The following is a 25,718-nucleotide window of genomic DNA, read 5'->3' on the forward strand; positions in this document are numbered from 1 at the left end:
AAAAATTTAAAACCAAACAAAATAAAGGTAAGTAAAATAAACAACACTGATGGAATAAAGTTCGATAACACGCCAGCAAGTACCTGTAGAAATGGAGCGTGGCTTGGGTATAAACGTCACGCTACAATGAAATTAACCAATCGTAATAAAATTTGTATAATCATGGAGGCATTAGACAGTAACACAAACAGGACTTGTGTTGAGACGTTCAATAAAAGCTGAAAGATGTATGTACATACATATATTTCTAAACCTAATATGACGCGATACCTTTCGGAAGGACAAGGTTCGATTCACGCGGAAGTCATACAACAATTTTTCTAAAGCCGGTAAACAACCCTTTTAGGGGCATTCAAATATTATGTGAGCAAAGTTTTAATCATTCCTTCCTCCTCTTGTCAACAAAAGTCTGCAAAGTTCTTACACGTGTCCACCCTCCTGTGTTCACGGAATCATTGGTCGTTTTTAGTCTGTTAATGATTGTTAATGACCAGCAGTTATCAAGTCGAGAAATGAGGAATTTATGGCTCATAAAATTTAACCTACATTTGATAACTGTTCAAAAAAATCAAAAAAGTAAATGAATAAATAATAATACCATACCTACAAAGGTTCTTAAGACGACGTCTTAACGGTATCAATGCCCGTGATGGTATTACCATCGCCCACCTGAAGAATGTAATGTCTTTCAAGATCATGGGTGAGTCTCTATTTGTTATCAGTCACGCGGCATTACACCCGTCAGGATCTATAAGATAAATAGAGATAACGAAGGTAAAACTATCGAACGACCTTCTATGTTTCATCTGAGCCAGTAAGTGGTTTAAGGTCAAGGGGCTATGGAAGTAATTACACGATATCCGGATCCGGTTTCATCGATCAGTCATATCCAATCACTTCTCGAAGCCCCTGGTGAGTCTGGTGAGTCTCTTTCTTGCTTATTTCATTCACATGGAAAACACACGTCTCCAATGAAACACTGACTAGGTATTACTACTCCTCCAATCAACGTAAGGCGTTTTCGAACTAAATAACTAAATATCTATCCTAAATAAGATTTCAATGAAATAGCTGGGAAAACTTTGCCGAAATTCATCAAAACTTTTTCATCTTTCCAACACAAAAGTAATTACAAAATTCCACAGCGAATTCCCCTTTCTCTTGCGGAGTGGAAACAAAAATGTAAGCTGGAAACTTGACGAATACGGGCATCGTCGTAGCAAGTAGTCTTGCAACTATTACTGCCGCCACATGGCCACGTCGTCTTTGATGTTCGCTGTTGGTGTCTGTCCGTTGTGCATGTCGGCTGTCGTGTGAAGCGCTTCCAATAGCCTACTAACATCCTACACACGAATTTGCCTATCTACATAAATAAGTATTGCCCCGCACACACAACGCCACTACGAATTTAGATACAAATATATGCAGTGTTGCCAGATATGAGCTTTTCTGCCCAAAATTGTTCGGATGTATTTACTTTGGTCGGTTGGAAGGCTAAAAAAAAAATTTTTGGTCGGTTTTGTGATTAATTCATATGTGTAGCGCATTTTCTTCTTCTTATAATAATAATAGATTGGCGCTTACACATATGTTAGTGTTTGGCCGAGCTTCTCCTCCGATTTGTGGCGTGCGCCTTGACGTTGTCACATAAATCGGAAGAACTTACAGTTTTACGCCGACTCCGAACGGCGATTGTATTTTTATGAGAAGCTGTTTTTCATGATTGAAATACACTCGGAGGTTTGCCATTGCCTGCCGAGGGTGGACCGTTGTTAAGAAAAATCCTTGGGCTTGAACCTAGACGTTGCGGAGTGAAAGCGCGCACGGCTTACCACTACACCACAGCGGAAAGAATGAAGAATATAATAACACCATTCGCAAAAAAAAAAAAAAAATATCAAAAATTAATTCGAAATCTTAGCCACTTGAAACTTGTACTTTCTTAAGCTGGAATTTAATGGTCTATAAAAATGCATATTTAGAACTTTTTAAAAACCCGTAATAAAAATTTGCTTGTTGTAAAATGTTGTTGGTTTTTTTCTACGAAGTTTGAAATTTGAGCTTAAATAGTTTTTGTTAGATAATACAATAAACATTAAAGAAACAAAAGAAAAAAGGCCAAAAATCAAAACCCTGTACCTTTATACATATTTGCTTGCCCTCGTGTAAATCTTACATAATGTTTATGAAACACAGCGCTAACACGATATAGACCATTTTGTAAGAGATAGAGAGAAAAAATGATGGAAAAAACAACAGCGAACTGTCATATCGAATTAAGAGCGAAATATTGGCCATATTGAACTTTGATGGACTTGGGCGAGCCCAAGATATTGACCAAAAATAGTCATATTTCAAACAGATTGTTTTTAGAGCATAGTGAACCATATTTTTGCTATTACCAATCAAAATTCTAAAAAAGCGGATTTTCGGCCCACGCTAGTAGTATTATTACAGTTATTGTAAGAGCGTGTCAATAATTTCGTATGGAATATATTTCGAAAGGCAGTCAAATTGAGAAATTTCAGAAAGCAGTTGCATGAGCAGTCACACCTTGCTTGTAAAGCGTGTTTCGAAAGAGTTTTTTTTTTATTCCGAAAGTCGAATTGCACATTGCAACTTTAATTTCTGAAACTGATTTCCCAAAAGTGACAGAAAGGTCTTTCTGGCTGTTCCCACATTGAAATAAAATTTCCCTTTCTCAATTTGGCAGCGAATTGGGTGGAAAAGTTGGAAATATTGCCAAGTCTGACACGCTCTTAAGGATTATAAACCCTTGAATTTTTACAAATGAGATTTTTAGCCTTTCGACATAAATTGTTAATTTTCAAATTAGTTTAAAAAGAAGCTTGTGCTCTTCATTTGGACGGTTGTCATTGATTTTGATCGGAACTTTGGGCGGAAACAAATTTTTCTGGTGGTAACCCTGTAGTATGTATGTACCTACAAACATGTATGTATAGCTTGGTGACTACATATGTAGGTACATATTTTCATTTTGGAAGTGGGCTTTTCACTCGAAAACATTTCGCCTCGTTGCGGCCATAGATAGCAACAGTTTTTATATGCTCTCTGTGCTTTTTCTTGCTGTCGGTGAACGAAAACACTTGAGACGGACGGCGAGTCAAGCATTCAGGCAGCCAGGCAGCCAGACAGTTAAACAGCAAGCAAAGAAGCGAAGTCAGATAGCCTTCCAGCTCCTAGTCAGGCTAGGCGACCCATTCAATTCAGCCAACTACGAGTGTGTAGTCCCGACAGCTAGGCTCACCAAGCAAGCAATCAACCCGCCAGGCAGCACGGCAGCCGTCTACGTTGCGGCCCATTTGCGTTTTATCTGTCTATGTAATAATTTTCATATTCGCTTGTGAATTAAATTTTCAGTTTCTTTTTTTTCACTGACTTTTTCGTTTTTCGTTTTGTTAATTTTTTTTTTTGCTTATGTTGCGCTCTAAGACTTGGTTGCTGCTTTCGAGCTTAACTATCGCGCGCGCAAACGAGTTCAGCGTCCTACATTTTAGGTTATGTGCAGTGGCAGCTCGGCAGCTTCGCTTTAAGATAGTTAGTTCGCTTTTGGCAACAACGCTTGCTTTTTGCCTTGCCACTATCACCGGCAATGGCAATCGCAGCCAATGAGCGCCGCCTTCCCTACCTCTATGCAACACCCGCAGCACCCCCCTACCCTATATTGTCCTACTTAGCTGGCAATACGGCAAGCAGGCAGCGTGTTCGGCCATTCACTGGGTAGAGGAGTTAGTCGCGTTGGCTCATGCTAAGCAGTTTTAATGTTGGTGAACAATTTTCTACCTTTTCGTTTATTGTAAGTTTTTAATGTTTTCGGGTTGCTACTGCAAGGTCTGCGAGTGCAAATGGCGGTACATGCTGTACGAACACACATAGGAGTACATACATTAGCATACATCGGCTTGTACTAATGCATGTAGATATGTATGTATTTTTGTAGTTGCAGTTATTCATGTTAGCAAGTACATACATATATACTACATGGCAAGAATGGAACGAGAATTTATGTATGCGTTTTTAGTACAACGTTGCCCCTGACAAGGCTTTTCGCGTCTATGTAGTTAAACACTTGACCCATTAAAAATTTGAAAGGTTATATTTAAAAAGCATAAAGAGCTGGTGAAATGGCAAAATAGCTGAGTTACACACTTTCGAGTAGTTAGAGGCAAAGTGATTTACAGAGTTTCTAAGCAGTCACGCTTTGTTCGTGAGTTTGCAAGTGTACTCTGGTGATTGGTGTGACTGTGAGTGCGAAGAAGGTGGGGCACAAGAATGTGGGGCAGTGTGGTTTAGGAGGTACTTGTTAGCCGGTTCGCTTAGGTAATCGTCCGCAGTTGGGGACACACGGTAACCACTTCTAAATCTGAAATGTCCCAAATCAAACACAATCACGAAGTTAGAGAGACGGCTAATAGCCTCGCGAAACCTAAAAAGCTGTAGTGACTCCCTCTGGTCATCTTACGGGCAACTTTGATTTTTGTTGTTTCTTCCGCGAACTCCGGTCATACAGTGAACCACCTTTCACTAAGCCAGCTTGGGGTCCATTTGTCGAAGGTTGAGCCAGCGGTGGTCAGTGGTACACCCATCCGCGCCTAGCCGGTGATATCGTTTCAAAGGCACCATCGGTCGTCAAGTCTTCAGCCATGCAGCCATGATTAAGCACTTCCTAACGAATTTTAAGCGCACCATCATTGAACTCAGTGGACTGGCCCGCAATGCACAACCAATGCTAATAAGTGCGGCAACAACTCAACATGGTAGGTTTATCTATGGGGTCTGGCTGTACCAGAAAATTACTTTGATAGAGATCCCGGTTCTAACCTATACCTCCCCTGTCAACTCTTGCTTCGAAGTTATTCTTCCACGAACACCTCCCATCGAGGCAAGAGATGCATTGGAGAACTTGTACTTCCTCGTGAATAAGACTAGAGAAAGTTGTAGATGAGTTTATCTGGTGTTTTGACAACTGTCTTCGGCAGTACCACAGACCTTCTTTTACTTCACTTTTCTTTCAGGTAGCCCAAAAATATGGAAGGTTTACCTGGAAATCCCTACGCCTTTTTAATTTCGAGCTTGTAAAATCTGAAACGTGACATAGACTCCCTCCTCAAAATTCGAAAATCATAATACATGACTACACAAAAACGTTCCCAATATTGTTTTTAGTGCAAAATTTAAAAATAATTGCAATCTCATATCTCCGATTCCCTGCCAAGTTCATCTAAACGTTTATGATGCGCATGTAAAAAAGTGAATAGTTGCAGATGAGATAGCTCTGCTCTCACTTGACCGACCTCGAAAGGAATGCAAAAATGAATGCAGCCAAATGGAGCACTTTTACAGCATTTTGTGCCAATAATCCATCCTTCCTTGGCATTTTGAATTGTCAATGCCGTTGCCGATTTTGCACTCACAGATATGTAGATAGATACTCGTCTCATTATCATCCGCATGATCCGCTTCTCAACCGCTCTGACTGCGCACCGAACGCGTTATTTGGGTGTTGGTTGACCTCTGTGATTTGAATGAATGAATATAAAAGCGCATTTATGTATGCAGTTGGCGGGAATGAGTGCAAAGGGGGGGAGGTCTCTAAAAACATTTCCAAACCACTTTGATTGTTCGTCTGCGAGCGTCTTTTTTAATTACTTGCAATTTGCATGCGACACTATGTAAATAGAACGAAATTCAAGCAACTTGTTGCACAACTGCATATACATACATACAAACATATGTACATATTTATATTTATAGATACGCTTGCACTTCAGGCAAATGTGCGTTCATTGGAAACGTGTAGACACGTTCGAAACCGAATTCGCAAACGCGGCCAACCATAGCTTTTGAGTTCTCGGCATTCTACAACCATTCAGCGTGTTTGTAATTACATATGTATGTACTTTTGGCGTGCTGAACTCTTACCTCACAATTTTTATAAACAAATACATACATACATTCATACTCACCATTAAATAGGTCTGTGCAATCACTTCCTGCTTCTCTGCTCGTTTTTCGTGTGGCTCGTATTCGAAATTTACTTTTGTTTTAATTTATTTACTTAAGAATTTCTAAATATGTAATTTGATGAAATTTAAGTTACTTCATGTAAAAGCAGAAGAACGAAATTTGGTAGTACTGACTTACAAAAAAAAAACTTTTTTTTTTTCGGAGAAGAAACATTTTCTCACATTTCTCAACATAGTCGTCTCTTAGATCGATACATTTAGCTCAGTGCTTTTCCAGTTTCTTACCGTCCAGTCACACAGAGATATGTAGTCGGTGAGGTCACAATCGGGAGAATATGTTGGATGAGATAGCATTTCTTACCGCAAGTAAAAAGTTATGGACGAAATTCACTTGTTTCGCTTTTTTTTCAAATTTCACGAGGTTGTTTGCTTCCAATGACTGTCATACACTGTTATCAACTGATGTCAGTTGACAGGATCAATGTTGCACTTAGAGTTACTATGCGGGAAATTAAAAAACGCACTGACATATTAAACGCCTTTGTAAAAGTCTAAGCGTGCCTGATATTTTTTTAGCAAAAAATTACCGACAGTTTTTGTTTTTTTTTTTTTTTGAGGCATTTATAAAAAGATATGCTTCATTATTTTTTCGTTTTTTTTTCGACACTTCTACAATAATTTTTTGGATCTTAGGACGTTTTTACTTGAATTATAATAAACAGGACTCTTTTAACAAATGGGTTTAGGTTTTAAAATTTATTGAAGAAAATGAAATGAAAATATCAAATCTTAAAAATGGTTTTTAATTTTGTTTTAGTTTCATGCCAGTTTATAGGTAAGACAACTCAACAAACATTAACATGCGAAACGCCACCACCAAATTTAACGGGGCTAAATAACTGAAATTAGTGTTTATTTCCACTTTTTATAATAAAAAACATTGTGTTCACCTAGGGTTTTTATTTTCTTTAAAATCGCGTGCCTTAAAGAGATGTTGTGTTGAATTGGTGATGCCTCCTGCATCTGACGGCTGACAGTCAGGTGGGAAGGGGGGGAGAGAGCAGCCATCGAAGACAGGTAGACAGAACAGAATGACAGCGCACTCGCCACAGTTGCTCGATATTAAAAATTGTGTTGACAGCGGTTTTAGCGCATTTGCCACAAAGTGGAGCAAGCCGACTCGAACACATTTAAAAATTGACAAATAAATATCTACATACATATATGTATGTATGTGTGCCCACACCCATTCGCCACTCGCCACTATATTCTCATTCATGATTCTCTTTGACTTTAATTTTAGATGGTGGCGCTGCTTTTATTTACACCGTCGTTACAGTTGCACACATACATACGTATGTATGTATGTACTTCTCTTGTTTATACAGCTTATACATAATATATGTATGTAGTACATACAATGTTGGGCAAAATATCACACCGGCAGTTCTTGTCTGGTTGTCTTGTCTATTTGATTGTTAGCTGTCTCAGCGAGTTAGATGTTGCGATAATTTTGACTACACAACATCGTTTTCATCGTTTTTTTCTACATGCAAAAGAGGAATGTGTGCGAATATGAGAAACAATAGTTGTCGCAATTAAAGTGATATCATCATTCATTAATTGTGAACAATAAACTTTTTTTTGTTTACATTTGAATAATTATTCAAGAAATATCCAAAATCCAAAAATATTTGTATGCATATGTACATTAGGGTGGTCCAAGAATGTATGTGAATAAGTAAAGTCGGAATTTTTAAGCTCTCACCCCCCCTGGGATTGTTCTATACCGAAAAAATATACCCTTATTTCTTATTTTGAAATCAAAAAATATTTAGAGAGCGCTCAAAGTTTTCCATGTATTTTATATGGTGAAAAACAACTTTTCGTAGAAATGGCATAGAATAGTTAAAAAATTAATATTTTTCTACCAGAAAACTCTGTTTATCTGCAGGAGATTCCCAATAATAATACGCAATTGTTGATTTAACCATTTTTTCATTGTAACTAAAATTTGTAGGTCCGCCAAAACCCCACAAAAACCCCGAAAAATGCAATGGGGCCACCAATAAAAAATCGTTAGTATTAAAAAATGGTTAGAGTACCAATTGTTTGGGTATTATTATTGAAAGTATCCTTAAGAGAACCAGAGTTTTTTTAAGAATTCTATACCATTTCTACGAAAAAATTTATTTTTCCCATATAAAAATACAGGGAAAACTTTGAGCGCTTCGAGCAACCTCTAAATATTTTTTGATTTCAAAATAAAAATACACTTTTTTCGATATAGAAAAATCCAGGGGATGAGAGCATTACAATTCCGACTTTACTGTTTTTGGACCACCCTAATGTACATACATATAATCAGTAGGGGGTGGGTATTCTCGATCCGTTGCATACTGTCTAGCATGGTGCATGGTGATTGGCTAATTTTGTTGTTGTTTGAACACCTGAATCTATGCACCATGCTAGACAGTATGGGCCGCATCGAGTATGCCCCTGGTATATCGTTTTATTAGAATACGCGCACAAAATGACTTCCCAGAAGATAATTTGGGTAGGCCTTCTTAAGTGAAGCCATTCTAAAAGTTTTACACAAGAAGCGTCGAAAAATGTACATCCTTTCTAGAAAGGCTTTTCCTTTAAAATTTTCGCGAACCGGCCTGGGTTTGATCCCTGGTGGGAGCAAGATCTAGATTAGATTATTTTTAACAGCGGTCGTTCCTCGGCAGGCAATGGCAAACCTCTGAGCGTATTTCTGCTATGAAAAAGCTTCTCACAAAATCCATTTGCCGTTCTGAGTCAGCGTGAAACTGTAGGCATCTCCATTTGTGTAACATCAAGGCTCACGCCACAAATCGGAGTAGAAGCTCGGCCAAACACTAACATTCAAACACGAGTATTCAAGTGGAGTTAGGTCTGAACAAGGTTTTGTAAGGAGCAAAGGGATGACAATAGACCTGCTGATCGCAATGCTTAGCTTAACAAATATGTCGATGGGCCCGATTTACTTTATCTCAACTGGTCAATCTAACTTATCTAAATTTCGATTGTATTCGACAATCAAAACGTTCGGACAATGGCATTCATTTTAGAGACAACAACGTGGTTCACAAGGTGTCGTATATGTAGCATGCCGTAAAGTTTTTAACGACTAAATAAATGTTTAGAGGACTTGAAACCACAACCAACTATTTTTTAAAAGTGTGATTTCGTTTCTTAGCAACTTTTATAGCGCGGTGTTCTGCATTCAGCTATCAAGTTCAGGGTGGGAAGTTGTCAATTTAAAAAGACAGACATAATTTAAATATTAAATATCTCCGGCCGGTTTTTCACCCGTATAGATTGAGTGAAAAACGCAGCAATTTTAAATATGCCCTTCCGTAATTCGGGTCTTCCGCTGCTTTACGTGCGCGATACTTTTCGAGTCGTATTTCTACATGGAAAGCTATACTCGAAACCCTCGTTTCCTATTGCAGATTAAGTTTGCCGCCAGCGTTGTAAGATACCAACCAACACCCAATCGTTACCCAAAATAAGTGAAAATTTATAAAATTAAATTTTTTTTTTCATTTCTGGTTTCTCCCATCCTGTCAAAGCTTCGTCAGTTCAAGCAACTTTTTTGCTCTGGCTCTCGATAGGGCGTTGTGGCATAAAAATATGCGTACATAAATAGAAGAGAATAGAAATGCAAACAAGACATTGAGCCCTAACCGCCAAAAAGACGTAAGCGGCTTTTTTAAAAAATTTTCTTTACGATACAAAAGTGTTTCTAGAGCATCTAAGTATATAGTATATGCATTTAATGATATACATACATATATTAAAATTCGCCACATCGAAACAACAACAATATCAACTTTAGAGATATCATGATGAATAAATAAATAAACAAATGCATACATACAACGCACACATACATACATACGCACATATGAAACTTTTAATGTAACCTCTTTGAAGTTTTATATTTCCCAAGCGAATAAATAAGCAATTGAGAAGAAGAAGAAGAAGAAGAAGAATAGGTTTGCTCAGAGTGTGGGAAGTTTGCCAAAGCCTATCTATAGCTGCAAGACGCGCTGATCAATGTGGCGAATTTGATTAGAATCGCACGAGCAATACGATAATAATAATAATAATAATAATAATAATAGCCAAAGCCAGCATTAGCCGCCATCGCCTAGCCCTAGATTGCTTTAGAGCAGCATGACTGCCATGATAACTGGGTCGAGTTAAAATAATTAATTTTTTGGACGCAAACCCAAACTGTCAAAAATCAAAACTCAAATTCACACAAATTCATTAGTGGCCTGCCTTGGGAATTTTCACAACCCAAATGCAACAAAAAAAAAGCAACAGAAGCTCTAAGGCAGCACAACAAATTAAGTTGGTTGGTTCGGTACCCGCCTGGAGGTCTCATCAAATGCAGCGAAGATTAAATATGTTTGCGCTACTCATCTCGGTTTCTTCATATTGGTAAATTAATTTGCTTGTGGCATTTGTCATTAGATAACCTTTTTGAGTGCCGTATCTGAGGTCAAATCGATATAAGTGTACGATTTGTTCTTTCGTTTTTTTGGGTGGATGATAAAAGCAAGTATATAAAGTATATGAGTATATGAATTTGACTTCGCCATGAAAATAGGTCTAAAATCCAGCATGATTGCCGCGCCGCGCGCTCATCTCTTCGCTCCAACGAATAGTGGTAGTGTCTTTCATGGGAAGTGAGTACAAACAAAAGCATTTATTAAAGCCTGACGTAGTTGAATTAAATATCGATAATTTGTCTTTTTAAGAACAAATACGGCTAATACAATCGCTGAACCGACCAAGGGGCGGCAGTGGTGCAAGGGGGAACTTTTTTTTTTTTGTATAAGCTTATCACTTGTAGGCCAAATAACCTAAATAAATTTATAAATATTTATTTGCATGAAGCCAAAGCAGATGCTGATCGCTACCGCAGAGGCAACAGCAACAACACCAAAAAAAACGACCATTTAGCGAGCAAACGAACACAAGGGCCAGCCGTCCATTCACTGTGGCCCCCAAGCAAACTCAATTTTCCACCAACACACGAAATGCCGCAGGCACCGAAAAAGACTAAATCAAACCAACTCAAATCTCCAGGCAAACAAGCGAGCAGAGCTTGCATTTTCCCCCCAAAATACAAAAATAACAGTATCTAATTTGGGAGCAAAAAGAGCGCAAACACACACACACATGCGCAGCTACATACAAATGTTTGTAGGTGCCTCAGCAAAGAAGGCAACAACGTGTAAAGCATCAGTGGTGGCTACAGGTAAGCAAAGAGGACAGAGGCGGCAGGGGGATCCTAATCGTGGCGTGTGGGCGGTGGTAGGTGAGCGTGTGATTTATTACACAGCGGCGTTGTTTTCTTCTTCTTGGCAATAATTTTAAGCAAAACACACGCGCCGACATATTGAGAAAGCGATGAAAGTCACTTACTTAGTTTTTTTTTTTTTGCTTTTGTTTATGTATTTTCTATTTTGGAGCGCAAAGGTGTGCATTAAAGTGTGGGTGTGTAATATTTTAGTAAATTAAAATACATTCGGGGGCCATGCCGCCACGCCATTCACCAAGAGCACGCGTCTTGTCATCGATCGGCAATCATCACTCAGCAGACGGTCACAACAGCTCGGGCTCGGATTTCCAGAGACACTGGATATTTTGGGTGCAGTTTGCTGTCATCGCTATAAAGGTATTTGAATAACAGCAGAGATTTAGAGATTTAGATGGACGAGATATCGAAGATCGCACAGAGTGTTAATTTCATGCGGTTTTTTGCGTCTAATGAAAAAGGCGCAGCACAAATATTTACAAAAAAAAAAAAAAAACTTATCGAAATAGGTGGGGGCTTTTTTGACACATAAGGCCATAACCATAAACATGCTAAAACAGATCGACTTCTCAGTGCTGTTCAATGTTATCCACGAAAATCTTCGCTCCATAACTTTACTATGCAGCGACGAAGCTTGAAATTAATTTTGAGGTGCAATTTTTTGAATCGAAGAACATAAAAGACTTAAGAAGCTGCATTTCGGTCAGTTCTCTTGGAAATTTTAGACATATATTTTTTAAATATACTATTTAAATACATACATCAAAATATAGTTTGCCCAATTCCCACTCATTTCAATTGACGAAATTAATTTAAAAAAAAAAATAGAAAAAAATTTGCAACATTTTTTCGTTTAATATAAAAATGTGGGTCGCTGATGTTTCCAATTTATGCTCATGCTGCTAATAGGTTTATGCTTAAATAACAGCTTGTTCGCTTTAAATATTTATTAATACACATACATATGTATGTATGTATGTATGCGTAAATATGTTGCGTATATTACATTTGCTAAATTTGTTCAACAGTGATTTTTCAATTAATGCCAAAGAATCGATGTCACAAGAACTTTGAGCGAGCAAGCCCCGTTGCAATTCAAATTATTGCAACAAATTGCAGCAACAGGCATACATACACAAGCACATCCTTATACATGCATGTGTACAGTATTGGCCATATCCATAGCCACCCCCATTTCAAAGAGTTATTGTTTGCCACTTATGTTTTATTATTAATTTTTAAAAATTAAAATATAGTTCATTCTCTAACAAATCCCATATAAACACAAGTTTTAAACTTTGTAAAAGACTACAAAAAAATTCAGTTTTCTCCTAAATTTAAAACTTTTTTCCTCGGAAGTGTTAGAATTTTTTTGAGTACGCAGCCCATTCAATTTTAGTCGGTTTTTTTTAATAAACACATTTTATTTTTATATGGAAGAAACCCGCAACACCTTCGGCGAAAACAAATCTAAAAATTTCAACGGTAATTTTTAGCCACTTGAAACTTAGACTAAAATTGAAGGGGCTATAAAACTGTGTATTCAAAAAAATCCTAACACTTCTGAGAAAAAAATTCGAAATTTGGGTGAAAATTTGTTGAATTTGTTTGTAGTTTTCTAAAAAGTTTTAAACTTGAGTTGATATAGGTTTTGTTAGAGAATGAATTGTATTTTGTGAAAATTTTTTAGTTTGTGATAGGCTTGTCTGATCTGTTCTTTTAGTGTAAATAAAACGACGTTATTTCACTTACGGCCCAACGTTTCGCTAATCTTCTTAGCATCTTCAGGGGCGTGTTTACGTTGGGCCGTAAGTGAAATAACGTCGTTTTATTTACACTAAAAGAACAGATCAGACAAGCCTATCACAAACTAAAAAATTTCCACAAAATACAAACTGATCGGATATACATAAATAATTGTATTTTAATAGAAAATTCCTAAAAATAACTATGTAAGCAAATATGGATGGGAAGCAATATCACTTTGAAATGCGGGTGCTATTGTATTGGCCAATACTGTATGAATGAATGTAGCATAATAAGTACATATGTATGTATGTATGTATGTATGTCGTAGTTGCACATTGTTCGGAAACGCACTATTATCGGGGGCTATTGCACGCAACAAAAGACAACAACAACAAGTTTTCTATAGGCTAGGCAAACACAGATGAGCCTTGTCAAGCTGTACAACAACTACAATTGGTGCTTTTGCAGAGATTTCCATTTCATTTTCGAAGGCATCCGCCACTCACTGTAACCATTGGGAGTTTATTGCATGACTACGACCCGGAGGAGAGGCGGGAGACAAGGAACAAAGCACTAAAAAAAATTGCAAAGTGACATTGAAAGCTTATTCAATTCAATTCAATTGAAAATGATTGAGGCGTTTAGCGGAGACGTTGCTCGAGGAGGCGGATGGTGGGGGCGCGGGTGGAGCGGAGGGTTTTGCGTGCAAAGCAATCGAGTGGTGGTGGCTGAGTGCAACGCAACTTGCAAGCAGTACTCACAATTACTTAAATTAACATAATTGCGCATCTAGACAGTGGGCACAGTAACAATAATAAAGCAACAATAAACAGCAAATACCACATCCATCCGAAAGTATACTATACATATGTATGTATGTATGTGCATAAATACGAGTATATAACTCTTTGCATCAAAGGAAGCTGCGAGCCAGCAACTAGTCGATACAAATTTAAACGCGAATTGTACTATGTACACATATATATATATGTATATACATATTTCAAAAAAAGGCACACGTGAGCTTTTTGCAATTTATTTGAAAAAGGCGACAAAAGTGCTATAAAAATTCCATAGCGATTAGCTTTTTGTGATGAAAATAGACCAAACTATGTGCGAAAAGCGCACTTACATATGTAGATATTTATATCTAAGCTACATTTCTACGGATGTGTGTATGTATGGAGCCGTCCATTACAAATTATTTTCTCGAGCGTTTTTATTTTCGCAAATCTCAACTCGCTTATGCTTATTGCTTGTTGCCGCAATTTAATATCCATTCAATTTAATTGTTGTTATAGAGATCCAAACAGATTCGCGACATATATATAAAGCAATGCTAGTGGACCGACCAACTGGTGGGGGAGGGGGCGTTGTCGACGACGTGTCGTCATTGAATGGATGTAGCTGTCGTGTTGAGGCGAGTATTTCGAAGCTAAGCGTTTAGTGTTGGCGATGTGCAGCGGACACGCCAATCAAAGTAGCGACCAGCGACCAGCAACCAGCACCGACGAACACCATGCTATGACACCGCAACAACAACAGCAGCAACAGCAACAGCAACAATAACAAAATGCAGTCAGTCAGCAATAATTGCAGCAGTCGCAGCAAAACAATTTAAACAATAAAACAAAGTAATTAATATGGCTACTGATGAATTCATTTTGTCGCTGCTACATACTTTGGTTTTTGTGTTTAGTGCTGTTGTTCGGCAGTTATCTGATATGGAGCAGCATCTCGACTTAGCACCAAGTGTAAAGCAGTGATCGCGCTAGAGTTAGTAGGCAGCTACTACGTGCGTAGGTTTGAAGCGGAGCACAGCCTTCGTCAAAATAATGGACCCGGTTTGTAAAAATTAAACTATTAATAATATAATATATATATACATATATATATCCATAGCGTTCTCGGAAACGGCACTAACGATTTTGATGAAATTTTGTAGTAAATGTTTTGGATTCTAGGGTTATCTGAATAGGCACTATCTCTGAGAAGACTCGTATAAGGTTGCCACCTATTCGAACTTAGTTACAAAACAATTTAAACATCATAATATGGGAGAAGCTCGGCCAAACACTAACATATGTGTAAGCGCCAATCTATTATATTATTATTAATATGGGTACCAATTGGAAAATATTTTAAAGATCCCTAATTCAAAAATATTTTTAATAGGATTGCCACCTATTTTGAATCGTACATTTATTAAATTTTTTGTTTAGAAAAAAATGTACAATTTTACAATTCATGGGTACCAAGAAGAGGTTCTTAAACAATGCTTTCCCTATATACAAAATGTTACCCTTAAGATAATAGTGTAAGGTTGCCACTTATTTTCGATGCTACACAATTTATCTAAAACATCGCATTATGCATATCAAATAAAAGGTATTGTTGTGAACTTTTGTCAGAAAGAATTTTCCATCAGAGTTGCCACGCTTCTATGTAATACAAATTTTTATTTTGTCAATTTCAATCAGCATTTTTTTTTTTTCAAGTATACACAGTACATATACGCACAGGATATGTACCATTCATTCCAGCGTATTTCGGAATAGGATTGCCACCTAAATTTTGGAGTAAGAAATTTACTTAATAGATATCGAAATCCAATTATTTTTTTTATTTCCAAAATATTTTTTAAAGCTATCCCAATCTTGAAACCTTTAAGAAGTATATGCACTCCGGGCAAAGCTCGGTCAACCTGGGACTTTCAATTTTGTGGGAAAACGCAATCAAAGTTTTATCAATTTATTCATACAGCTGATTGAAAGCAATAAGCGCTTAAGTCAAAAACCATGAATTCGAGAAAAAAACATGCTTTTAATATTTGGATTGTAATTTTAGCCTCTTGGGGAACGAAAATATGTTTTTTGATAACTTTTTAAGGCCCGTTTTCTGAAGTAACCTTTAAAATTAAAGCTCATTTTATATTTAAAGGTTGGATTAAAAATAAAGCTATGTCTAAAGTTAGGCATTTCTATTATCGGTTTTTGACGTATGTTTGTTTCTTGGTTATAAACCAATTTAAAACCGATAATAAAATGCTTTACTTTAGGCAAAATTATAAATTATAATGCAACCTTTAAATATAAAGTCAGCTTTAAAGTTAGAGGTTACTTGAGAAAACGGCCCTAAATAGCCTAGCTGGCGAGAGGGGGATTTGACCCACGCATGCAAAAGTACTTGCAGAATGTGATGGCATGCATATATGTATAACTTAATTGATTCTTAAGTCGACTTAAGCGCTTATTGTTTTGACAACAGAAATATTTAAGCAAACAAATTTAGCCAAGAGGTGGCGCTGGAGTTGAGATATCTACGAAAGGCCTTTTTTAGTCCTATTAGTCTATTATAAAGCGAAGAATAACTCTTTCCAACAGGTGCTACTTTGGGCTCCGTAGGCAATTGAAAAGCAGAGGCCTCTATCGACGAACAAAAATCACGCTCTACAAACCTTGCATCATTCCTGTCCTTTTATGTGGCGCAGAAACATGGACGATGTCTAATAAAGATGAGAAGAATTTAGGGGGTTTCTAGAGATCTATTCTTCGCAAGATCTATGAATCCGTTCGCGTGGGTGACGAGTACCGAAGAAGATGGAATAACGAGCTGTACGAGCTTGTTAACGACATGGACATAGTTAAGTGCATAAAAATACAACGATTGTGCTGGCTTGGACTTGTTGTACGCATGGATGACGACGCTCCGTTGAAAATATCCTTCGACTCCGCACCCATGGGTGGACAACGAAAGCAATGGCGTCCACGAACACAATGGAAGGACCAAGTGCATTTTCGACATTTTTTATTGTATTTTACCCGAGAGTGATAGAGACACCTAGGCGGGATGTCATGGAAAATACTACGAAACAAAAGATGCTTCACAAAATCCTGGTTGATATGTCAAACAGTCACTTTACGCAACTATTACACCTTATCACAAAGGGGGTGTGTGTTCCCATAAAAGGCTCGTAAACTTACCGAGTTTTACACGGTTTAACAATTTACGAGTTTAAGGGAATCCCCTAATTGTTTTATTGTTCGAAGCCTACAATTGCTGACACTGGAAGAATTTTAATGAAATGAAATGATTTTAATGAAATGAGTATTAAAATGCAGAGCAAAATAACAAATTGCAAAAATTCGTATAATTGTACAGGTATAAGTCAGTCAGTCATTCGGAATTTAAAACTACATACAGAAAAAGATGTCACTATTCTCTTTACCAAAACTGTATGTAAATATAAGTACATACATACTTATGTATGTCTCTACCGCTCGAGAGGTGGTAGACATAAAGCAGAAATTTATCCTAACTGTGTTTGAGGAAATCTCAGCTGTTTTTTTTTGTTCATTGCATTACACAGCACAGCTTTGTTTTTTGTCTTTGGCGGATGTCAACATCACTTTCAAGTATGTATAACTTAATGGGCGACATAACATAATGTGCGACAATTTCACGCTTTCCAGTGCAACAATAATAAAGCGAGCTCACTGCCATCACAAACGCTGGCGGGTAATGTTTTTCCCGACTAATTCGCTGTGCGTAATAATTGCAACACTGTCTTCAGCATTATCGTAAGCACTCTCTTATGCGGGAGTGATGTGCATTAGCTATCCATAGAGCATGTTAGTGTTTCGCACTTATTTTTGTATGTATATATATAAAAATTTCTATGCGGTTTATGGTTCACTGTTCTCAAGATGGCAATCATCAGACAGCTTTCAAAGACAACGCATATGAAAAAGCTTAAGCTCTGCAGAGTAGAAAAAAAAAACCGTTTAGGGATAGCAGAGTTGCCACCTAATAAATTTACCCGAATTTAATTTGAAATTTGTAAAAACTAAATTTGACCTTTGTGGACTAATCGTATTCTGTTGAATGTGAAGAAATTTCCGTTATCCTTTTTTTTTAACATACCTGTAACGAAAGAGAAAAAACGAAAGCTTAGTAATATTAAAATAACGGGTGTGCATGTATATAAAAATGCTTTCTTTAAAGATGTATCAGAAAAATAATAATAATAAGCCATCTTGTTGCTATTATAGGATGATTCTTTTGAGAGCAATGTCTAATTCAATCATATTTTGTTAAATAAACTTTGGTTGTAACCAAGGCACGGAACCAAGGATTTTTTTATTTTTCAAATTATTTGGTTTCTAAACTGTCAAATATTGTTAATTTTTTTTTTACAAAAATTCCTAATTGGCAAAACGTATTTGCATGGGAATCTACAAAAAAAAACTCAGGGTCATAAACGCCCTACAAAGAAAGAAAACCGCATCAATTTTTAGTTAAATTTTTGTTTATATTTCACATCGCTCACTATGATAGTTAAAAGATGAGACTCTTTTTAACCGACTTCCAAAAAAGGAGGAGGTTATCAGTTTGTCGGAGAATTTTTTTTTTTTTTAATGAACATAAGTTACCGCATAACTTTGGACCACGTCAACCGATTTCGATAATTCTTTTTGAATCGGAAAGGTAGTGTCTCAGAGGTGGCCCCATACTAATCTGGTTTGATCCTATCATTAGATCATGGATCATGAAATATATATATGTATGTATATATATATATTTTTTTTAAGTCGTTTTTTTTTGCTAAAAATTACTTGTTGTCACTTTAAATACCAGAAGAAGCAGAAATGGTTAAATAAACAATTGGGTATTATTATTGGAAGGCTCCTGACGAGAACCAGAGTTTTCCGATCGAAAAATGTTAATTTTCAAGGATTCTATACCATTTCTACGAAAAGTGGTTTTCCCCATATAAAATACATGGAAAACTTTTAGCGCTCTCTAAATATTTTTTGATTTCAAAATAAAAAAATAGTGGACTATTTTTGTTAATGTTTTTGCATGAAAACTCGAATTTGGATGAAACAAAATAAAAATTAAACCAGCTGATGGTCAACGCGCGTGCGGGAATGAAACTGTTCTCAGAGTACATATCGACACCTGAGTGGAAGGTGGACCTATCTCGCCAGCCAATTCGAAAAGGTGCTATGTCAGAAAACTTTTCAAGAATGTGATTGAAGAATGCCTTATCTCAGAAGTTGGTTCAAAAACGCCTTATCTCAACTGCCGATTCAAAAAAAACGCCCTATCTCGGCACATTTTCAATATATTTTTATTTGAGACAGGGCGTTTTGAACCGAATTCTGAGATAAGGTGTTCTTCAACCAAATTCTTTGATTTATTGAAAAACTGTTTCAAAAAATACAGCACTGTAAAAAAATTGTTTTTTTTTTATAGAGATGCTGCGAAACGGATGTGTTTCGCAATATTATACAGTTTTTTGTTCGAAAAAGATACGAGCGTTAATTATGAACAATATTTAGATTTGTTAGTTATGTATCTATGTAGAATGTATGTACATCCATCGTTTTGTTCAAAGACCTTCCCATTTATACTGTTGCGCTTTTTTTATCTTATGTGGTATAGAATATAATTAAAAAAATCCAACAACAGCTTTCAATGTTAATAAGTAAGAACAAAAAAAATATAAGCGCCAGTTTTATTACTTACCTACTTTACCCTCTACCTCTTCTGTCTGCAGTTATTCAGACTGTGTTCTGGCACATTCAATACAAAAAGAGTAAAAGAGAGAGGCACTCACTCAATCAATCAAGTCATACGTAAGCCGATTACTTAGACCCCGGTTGCGTGGAGTCTGAATGACTTAAACCAAATCAAATTCTAAGCACAAATCTATGAATAGCATACTTTATTGGCTACTTAATAATCAATATCTTTGTATTTTGTTTTAATTATCTTTTTTTACCTATTTCTTTTTTTTTGCACTGAGAATTGTTACTCAGCTTTTATATTCGATGTGCCACTTACGTCACAGTTTATACTTGGAGGCATACATATGTATGAATAAAAGTTGTGTTTAAATGAGCTCACCTGTTAATCACACTACATACATACGTACATACATACATATCTACCTCCTTCCAATGCCAACAATACATTTACGCTACGCAGCAGTTTTCCTTCTTTTTAAAGTTTTAAAGCGTTTTTTTTTGCTCGCTAATTTCTACTCACTTTTTTGCATAAAAAAAACTTAATTATTATGGAAATCGTATTAATAGGTATTTTGTTGGCATCACTCACTCGGATGACTGCATTAATTGCCACACACATTGCACATAGTACGAATGTGAATTGATTTTGTTGTATGCATAGAAATAAGTTGATGATGTAAGCAACACACAAAATTTCCTTCCTGTTCTTATTCCACAATTTATTGGTAAAAAAAAAATTATAATTTAACCAATTCGTTATTAAATTTTCCAAGCAACCAAAAATGAGCGTACGTCAGCTCACCAAAGGATAAGAGATTAACTGTCCCATATGTGGATAATGCCGATTAGCAACATAAGAATAGACTGATAATAGACAGTCCGACGGAAAGGCCTGCAGCTGAGGCACCACCGCTGAAAGGCTCGCATTGCCACCACTCATTGCATATGTCAGCTATTACCACTACTACATCGCCCACTATTATGATTTCTATATACTTCATTTACATTTTCACTTTTTATTCCTTCACAAATAAGAATAGCCACTTTTATTAAGCATCACAGGGCCTATCAACCGTTATAGTCTAATGCTTGTTTGCTGCGTCCAACTGTGTCCCACATTTGCATTACTTACTTACTATGTACTGTGCAAAATCATAACAAGCCCACAGCGTATAGACACAGGCGAAATAACCCTGTCGGGAAACGTACTAGTGCCGAGCTACATCGTTCTGTACTAGAGAATTTAGCATTGCGATTTCCTAGGAAGTGTCAATTGCCTCCTACTGCATCCCTTTTTCGATAGTTGCGAACTAATTCTAAATTCGACAAATAAGATCTACTTCGTTCTGCACTCCTTTTTCTGTAGTTCCGAACCAGTTATAAATTCATTTCTAATGAAAAAATTGAAATAAAACAGTTGGTGGGGATCTAGTTTGATTCACTAGTTCGCGATTTCCCTGCAGGGAAACGTTGGCAACACTTATGCTTGCCAACATACAAAAATACAGACACAAAACATTCATACATATGTATATACGTATATATGTACGTAATGTCGGTATGTACATACATATGTGGGACACATTCGTATTCATTTCAACTCATTGACAGCAGGAAGAAAAAAATGGGAGCACTCTCTACATGGCCCAACCTTGTACCAGTAAGCGGCACCACTGTGAAGCAGAGGCAGAAGGAAGGGGTTCCGTTTGTTACATATCCTAGCCAGAATTAATAGCAGCGCTGGCTGCCTTTCATTAATGCAGAAAAAGTAAACGAGAAGGCGTTGGGGCAGCAGCAATACGAATAGTAGTACATAAAATAATATGTGTACTTTAGTAAAAGTCTGCGGGAAAATGACAATTCATTTAATGTCTGTTCGCATTCTTGAGTTTTATTTTAATTTTAAATTAGATTATAAGGTTGTAAGTAACGTGCGTAAACTATCGAACGTTAATCATGACTATATTGTAAACAGCATCATCTGGAAACATCTCTATGTCGGCACCGACGAAAAAAATTTCATTGTACTCTGAGAAAATAGGTCCTTTAAATTACTTAAGAAAATTTGCCTGCTAAAGAGTTAATTGAGAAAATGCGCCGGTACTTCGATCTCCGCTATCTCTAACAGAATCATTCCTGCAATTAGTTCGGTCACTTCCACAACAGCTCCGACTATAACAGAGGCTGTGTCTCCTTTTCATCGATAAAACTCCTGCAGTGGAAGGTTGTGGATATGAGCTTTAAGAGCTTAAGAGCTTTAGAGCTTAGAAGCAATCTCTGGGATCTCAGCGCTTTAGAATTATTTCGAGCTTAACGAGTCAGAAGGGCCTTGAGAGTTCACATTCATATTGTCATTTATCGTGGTAACTGGATCTCGAAAATCGGTAGCAGATATTGGCATTCGTGCAGCGCTCTTGAAAATTTTGTGTACAGTTTATATGTGTGACGCGCGGGCAGAGCTTCCTATGGAATTTATATATGTATGTAGACCAACACAAACAGCAATCCCTAGCCAGCATAGATATTTTTAAACGATCTTTCTAAGCTTTCCATATATTTACATAAGCGTACGTAGACCAAAGCACCTACTCACGGCCAAAACATATCCAGCCTGAGCTGGTTTTTATAGATTTTTTGTGGTCGTCCTGACGCAGAAGATGTTAGAGATGTAGTAAACTTTTAAATCCTTTACATTCGGTCTTCCTTAAAGTATTTCGCAACGGATTAGAGCTTCGCACACTTTTTCAGGAGCTTTTCAACTTTTGTTCCTAAATCACGCGAAGCTTAATACAGATTGCCGTTCTTGTGGGAGTAAATCGAAACATATATGTACTACCGTTTTAATTTCATCTACAAAAAAAAAACAAGAATGTTGGCTGAAAACTTTTAGCCTGTCATCAGGCATAACATGGCCTCATTAAATGCCTTACATGTTGCTTTGTAGTACAGCAAAACGCAATCATAAATTATTCAAAAACAACAAATTGCAATTAAAATGCCATGTTAGGATGTACAAAATGTCCCAGAGCGTCAACACTCTGCAGACACGGAAGGGGAATGAGACGAACCATCCATCATCAACGCAAACAATTTAAGGATCCACCGACGCAATAGCATGCAGCAGTAGTTCATTCTAAGTCAGCCAGTCTCCATCATTGTTTCTCGCTCGCAGTTGTAAACGATAATGAAATGTGGCACCTTTGCGAGGCGCAACCTAACCGAGACTGGCATACATGGCTTGCCATATTTGACGCGCAAGGACTTGCACTGGGCAGAGCGGCTGTTTTGGTTGGGCATCGTCATAGCGGCCACTTACTACTCCATTTACATCTGTCTGGATCAAATGAAACGTTTTCGCGAGAATCCCATTGTATTCGCTGCAGAATTGACTTGGGATAAGAGGAATTTCCTCTATGCGGGCATCACCATGTGCAGTGACTTTCGCAACGAAGTAGCGGAACGCGAAGTTATCGAAGAGTGAGAAATAACGAGGAGCAAGTCACAACAATCTTCCCACAGCGACTCAAATAATTTCCATTTTAGGCTGTGGCACCTTTCGCCCAACGATACCCGCCGATACGAGTATTATTCGGATTTCTTGAAAGTGCTCAACGTACTTCATTACGATTCTTTGAGCACTTTGCTGCCATACCAGAATGACTCGACGCTATGGAACGTGAATTATGTAGATGTGTTGGTGAAGGTGAGAACTTGAGAAGTCACGAAAAGAGTTTACCAATAATTTTGGTCGTGTGAGAGTAGGTAGGTATTTAGAAGGGTTCCGTTGTTTGAAAAAGTAAAGCTTACGAGGCCACCCATCTGTAAGACGTCGTTCATTGCTCTTAGAGAAACCACCATTTTGAGTCTAGGCGCACTTATGATTTAATATTTGATTTCTGGAAAGAATGCCAAGGCACTTTTACAAAGTACACACCTTTTTTTGTGATATTTTTATTCTACATTCTCTCAGCCGAATCGGCCAGAGATGCATACAAAAAATTGACTGGATGTACTATACTCAATTAGAATGACTTAGCTGAAGTATGTTGTGAAATCAATTCATATTTCTATTGAAATTGAAAAAAAAAATTAACGAATTTTAACTGAACATGAAAAGATAGAGAAAGATTTAGTTTAGAAGGGTCCTTGCTATGGGGTTGCCACCCACCCATCGAATCGTGGCGGAATATATGCGGGTACAGTTTAGGAACACGTTCTCAAAGCATTTGCCACCTAAGCAGTCATATTTCATTTTCTTAAATTCGTTACAGTTGCAGCGACCTGAAGAGCAAGCAGACGGATTGCTATCGAAGTCGAAAAACATCTTATTCGCTCTGGCCATGACTGAGGTTGGTCTGTGTCGTACAACATCGCAGCTCAATAAATACACGAATCCCAATGGAGAAATGTACTTTGATTACGCATTAACAGAGAAAAAACTTACTTTTTGCAATATTTATAATTATTTTTTTTTTAAATTTTAGCACTAGAGTTTGCGACCCTATCCTACTTATCATTTTATTCAAATTCTGTATTGATAATTGTGAGATATGTACCTTTATTTTTAGAAAAACTATGGAAGTTAGCCCTGTGCACTACTGTCTTTTCATGAGCATTTGCAACACGAAGCTATATCCAGAATATCCAGACGATGCCGCTGTATTCGTGGTATGTGTTAGTCTAACTGCTGATTGGGCCTAATATTTATTATTAACAGAAAAAATTGCGTGATCTTAACGTTCTCTTTTTTTTGAATCTATGCGAATATCTTTCTCAACAACCCAAGTCTCTCTCTTTCCAGTATCTGCACAATCCCTACGATGTGGTTTCGCCCGGCCATATAACCAACGTCTACCAGACAGCTGCACCAGGCAGAGTTTTGACCGTTGACTTGGAGATTAGCTCATTCAGCGCCGAAGATGAGGTGCGCGATTTGCCATCAGAGTATCGAAAGTGTCGCTACCCGGACGAAAGTAATCTGCTGTATTTTGAGGTGATCGCCAAATCACTAAAAATGAGAAACAACTCGTTTTTTTATTCGAGAAATTTTATTGTCTTCACAGACCTACACCACAGCTTTGTGTTGCATGGAACGTCGCATTCACAGAGCCATAGAGCTGTGTAAGTGCAAGCCGCACTTCTATGTTGTGGCGCCCGATCTGCCCGTTTGCAACATCGATCAGCTGCTGTGTTTACATCGTCAAAATTGGTCGCAGACAAACTGCACCGATTGCGTTCAGCTCTGTGAGTATATGTTCTATGTGCAGCTGCAGCAAAGCCTTTCGCCCTTCTTACAGGTAAGCGTAGCAAGCAAGTCAAATCGTTAACGGCACATACAGCTTTCTTCCACTCTCTCTCTTTTTCCGGAATAGACCGAGGGTTTTCTCAGCCAGAAATTCGAACGCACCGTCGTTATCCAACTTAGTCTGCCCTATCGAGGCATACGTCGGCGTGTGGTCTTCAGCTCTGACCAGTTAGTGGTCTCTTTTGGCGGTGCGGTTAGCCTCTTCCTGGGCGCTAGCTTCATGACCTTCAACACAATGGTGAAACTCTTTGGCGAATTTGTTGCTCTCAATTGTATGTGCTTTTGGCGGCAACGAAGAGAGCGGCGAAAGCGCAGGAAGCTGGTGCGAGTGAGGGCCTTTTAGAGGCACCAAAAATAAAGGAAATACCACACAAGTCGTGCTTTCGTGGGGAATGGTCTCAATAGTATAGAATTGAGTAAGCATATTTTAAACGGCACTGCTGACACAATCAGTTGAGTTATCGATTTTTTGTGGCGCATTTCTGTTTTCTCTCAGTTTGCAGAATGATTGCCGCTTATGCGAACAAAGCTATCACGTGACACAAAAGCTGCTTGTAATGAAATGGCAGTTGAAATTTTGCAGAAAAACGAAATATGTCATCGCATCGAAGGGTAAAATTAAAAAAAAAAAATCGCTTCTCTTTTCACTCGTACACTTTTTGCTTTTAACTTCACTGCAATTCGCTTGCGGTATGAAGTATGAATTACTTATTGTTCAATAAATATCATTCTAATGCAATTGCGCACAATTCCGAATTCGTTTTGTTAGAATTACTGTCTACTGT

General features: G+C 37.5%; 3 protein-coding genes and 1 long non-coding RNA gene across 16 annotated transcripts in view; 2 read left to right on the top strand and 2 right to left on the bottom strand.

Moving 5' to 3' along the window:
- LOC108366082 (uncharacterized) overlaps positions 1 to 25,530 on the top strand; it is a 39,567-nt gene extending 14,037 nt beyond the window's left edge. Inside the window, exons 2-7 of one of the 2 annotated variants that reach the window (XR_001848044.1) lie at positions 23,900 to 24,036; positions 24,197 to 24,296; positions 24,430 to 24,621; positions 24,692 to 24,925; positions 25,001 to 25,349; positions 25,430 to 25,530. Coding sequence is in view for 1 of the 2 variants with exons in the window: in XM_017620371.1 (XP_017475860.1) it covers positions 23,969 to 24,036; positions 24,197 to 24,296; positions 24,430 to 24,621; positions 24,692 to 24,925; positions 25,001 to 25,276 (870 nt within the window). In the remaining variant the exon portion in view is untranslated. Of the gene's footprint in view, positions 1 to 23,899; positions 24,037 to 24,196; positions 24,297 to 24,429; positions 24,622 to 24,691; positions 24,926 to 25,000 lie in introns of both variants that reach the window. The other variant, XM_017620371.1, reaches the window with a different exon arrangement.
- Positions 1 to 25,718, bottom strand: part of mim (missing-in-metastasis) — a 109,519-nt gene that overhangs the window by 45,322 nt on the left and 38,479 nt on the right. The window lies entirely within an intron of this gene.
- Positions 1,647 to 22,569, bottom strand: LOC108366180 (uncharacterized). The gene is made up of 4 exons (XR_001848057.1): positions 22,559 to 22,569; positions 18,886 to 18,893; positions 7,791 to 7,798; positions 1,647 to 1,784 (listed from the first exon to the last, which is right to left on the bottom strand). It is a non-coding gene; the product is annotated as an uncharacterized LOC108366180 (long non-coding RNA).
- Positions 22,813 to 23,109, top strand: LOC108366160 (uncharacterized). The gene has a single exon (XM_017620478.1). It carries the CDS (start codon positions 22,813 to 22,815, stop codon positions 23,107 to 23,109), a length of 297 nt encoding a protein of 98 aa, XP_017475967.1.

This window comes from Rhagoletis zephyria, unplaced genomic scaffold (assembly GCF_001687245.7).
Source record: "Rhagoletis zephyria isolate East Lansing unplaced genomic scaffold, Rhagoletis_zephyria_1.1 Rzeph_scaffold_00038, whole genome shotgun sequence".
In the NCBI taxonomy this organism is placed as follows: Eukaryota; Metazoa; Arthropoda; class Insecta; order Diptera; family Tephritidae; genus Rhagoletis; species Rhagoletis zephyria.

Excerpts from the sequence above, each read along its gene's own strand:
- LOC108366160 (XM_017620478.1), top strand. The coding sequence starts at position 22,813 with ATGAAATGTGGCACCTTTGCGAGGCGCAACCTAACCGAGACTGGCATA.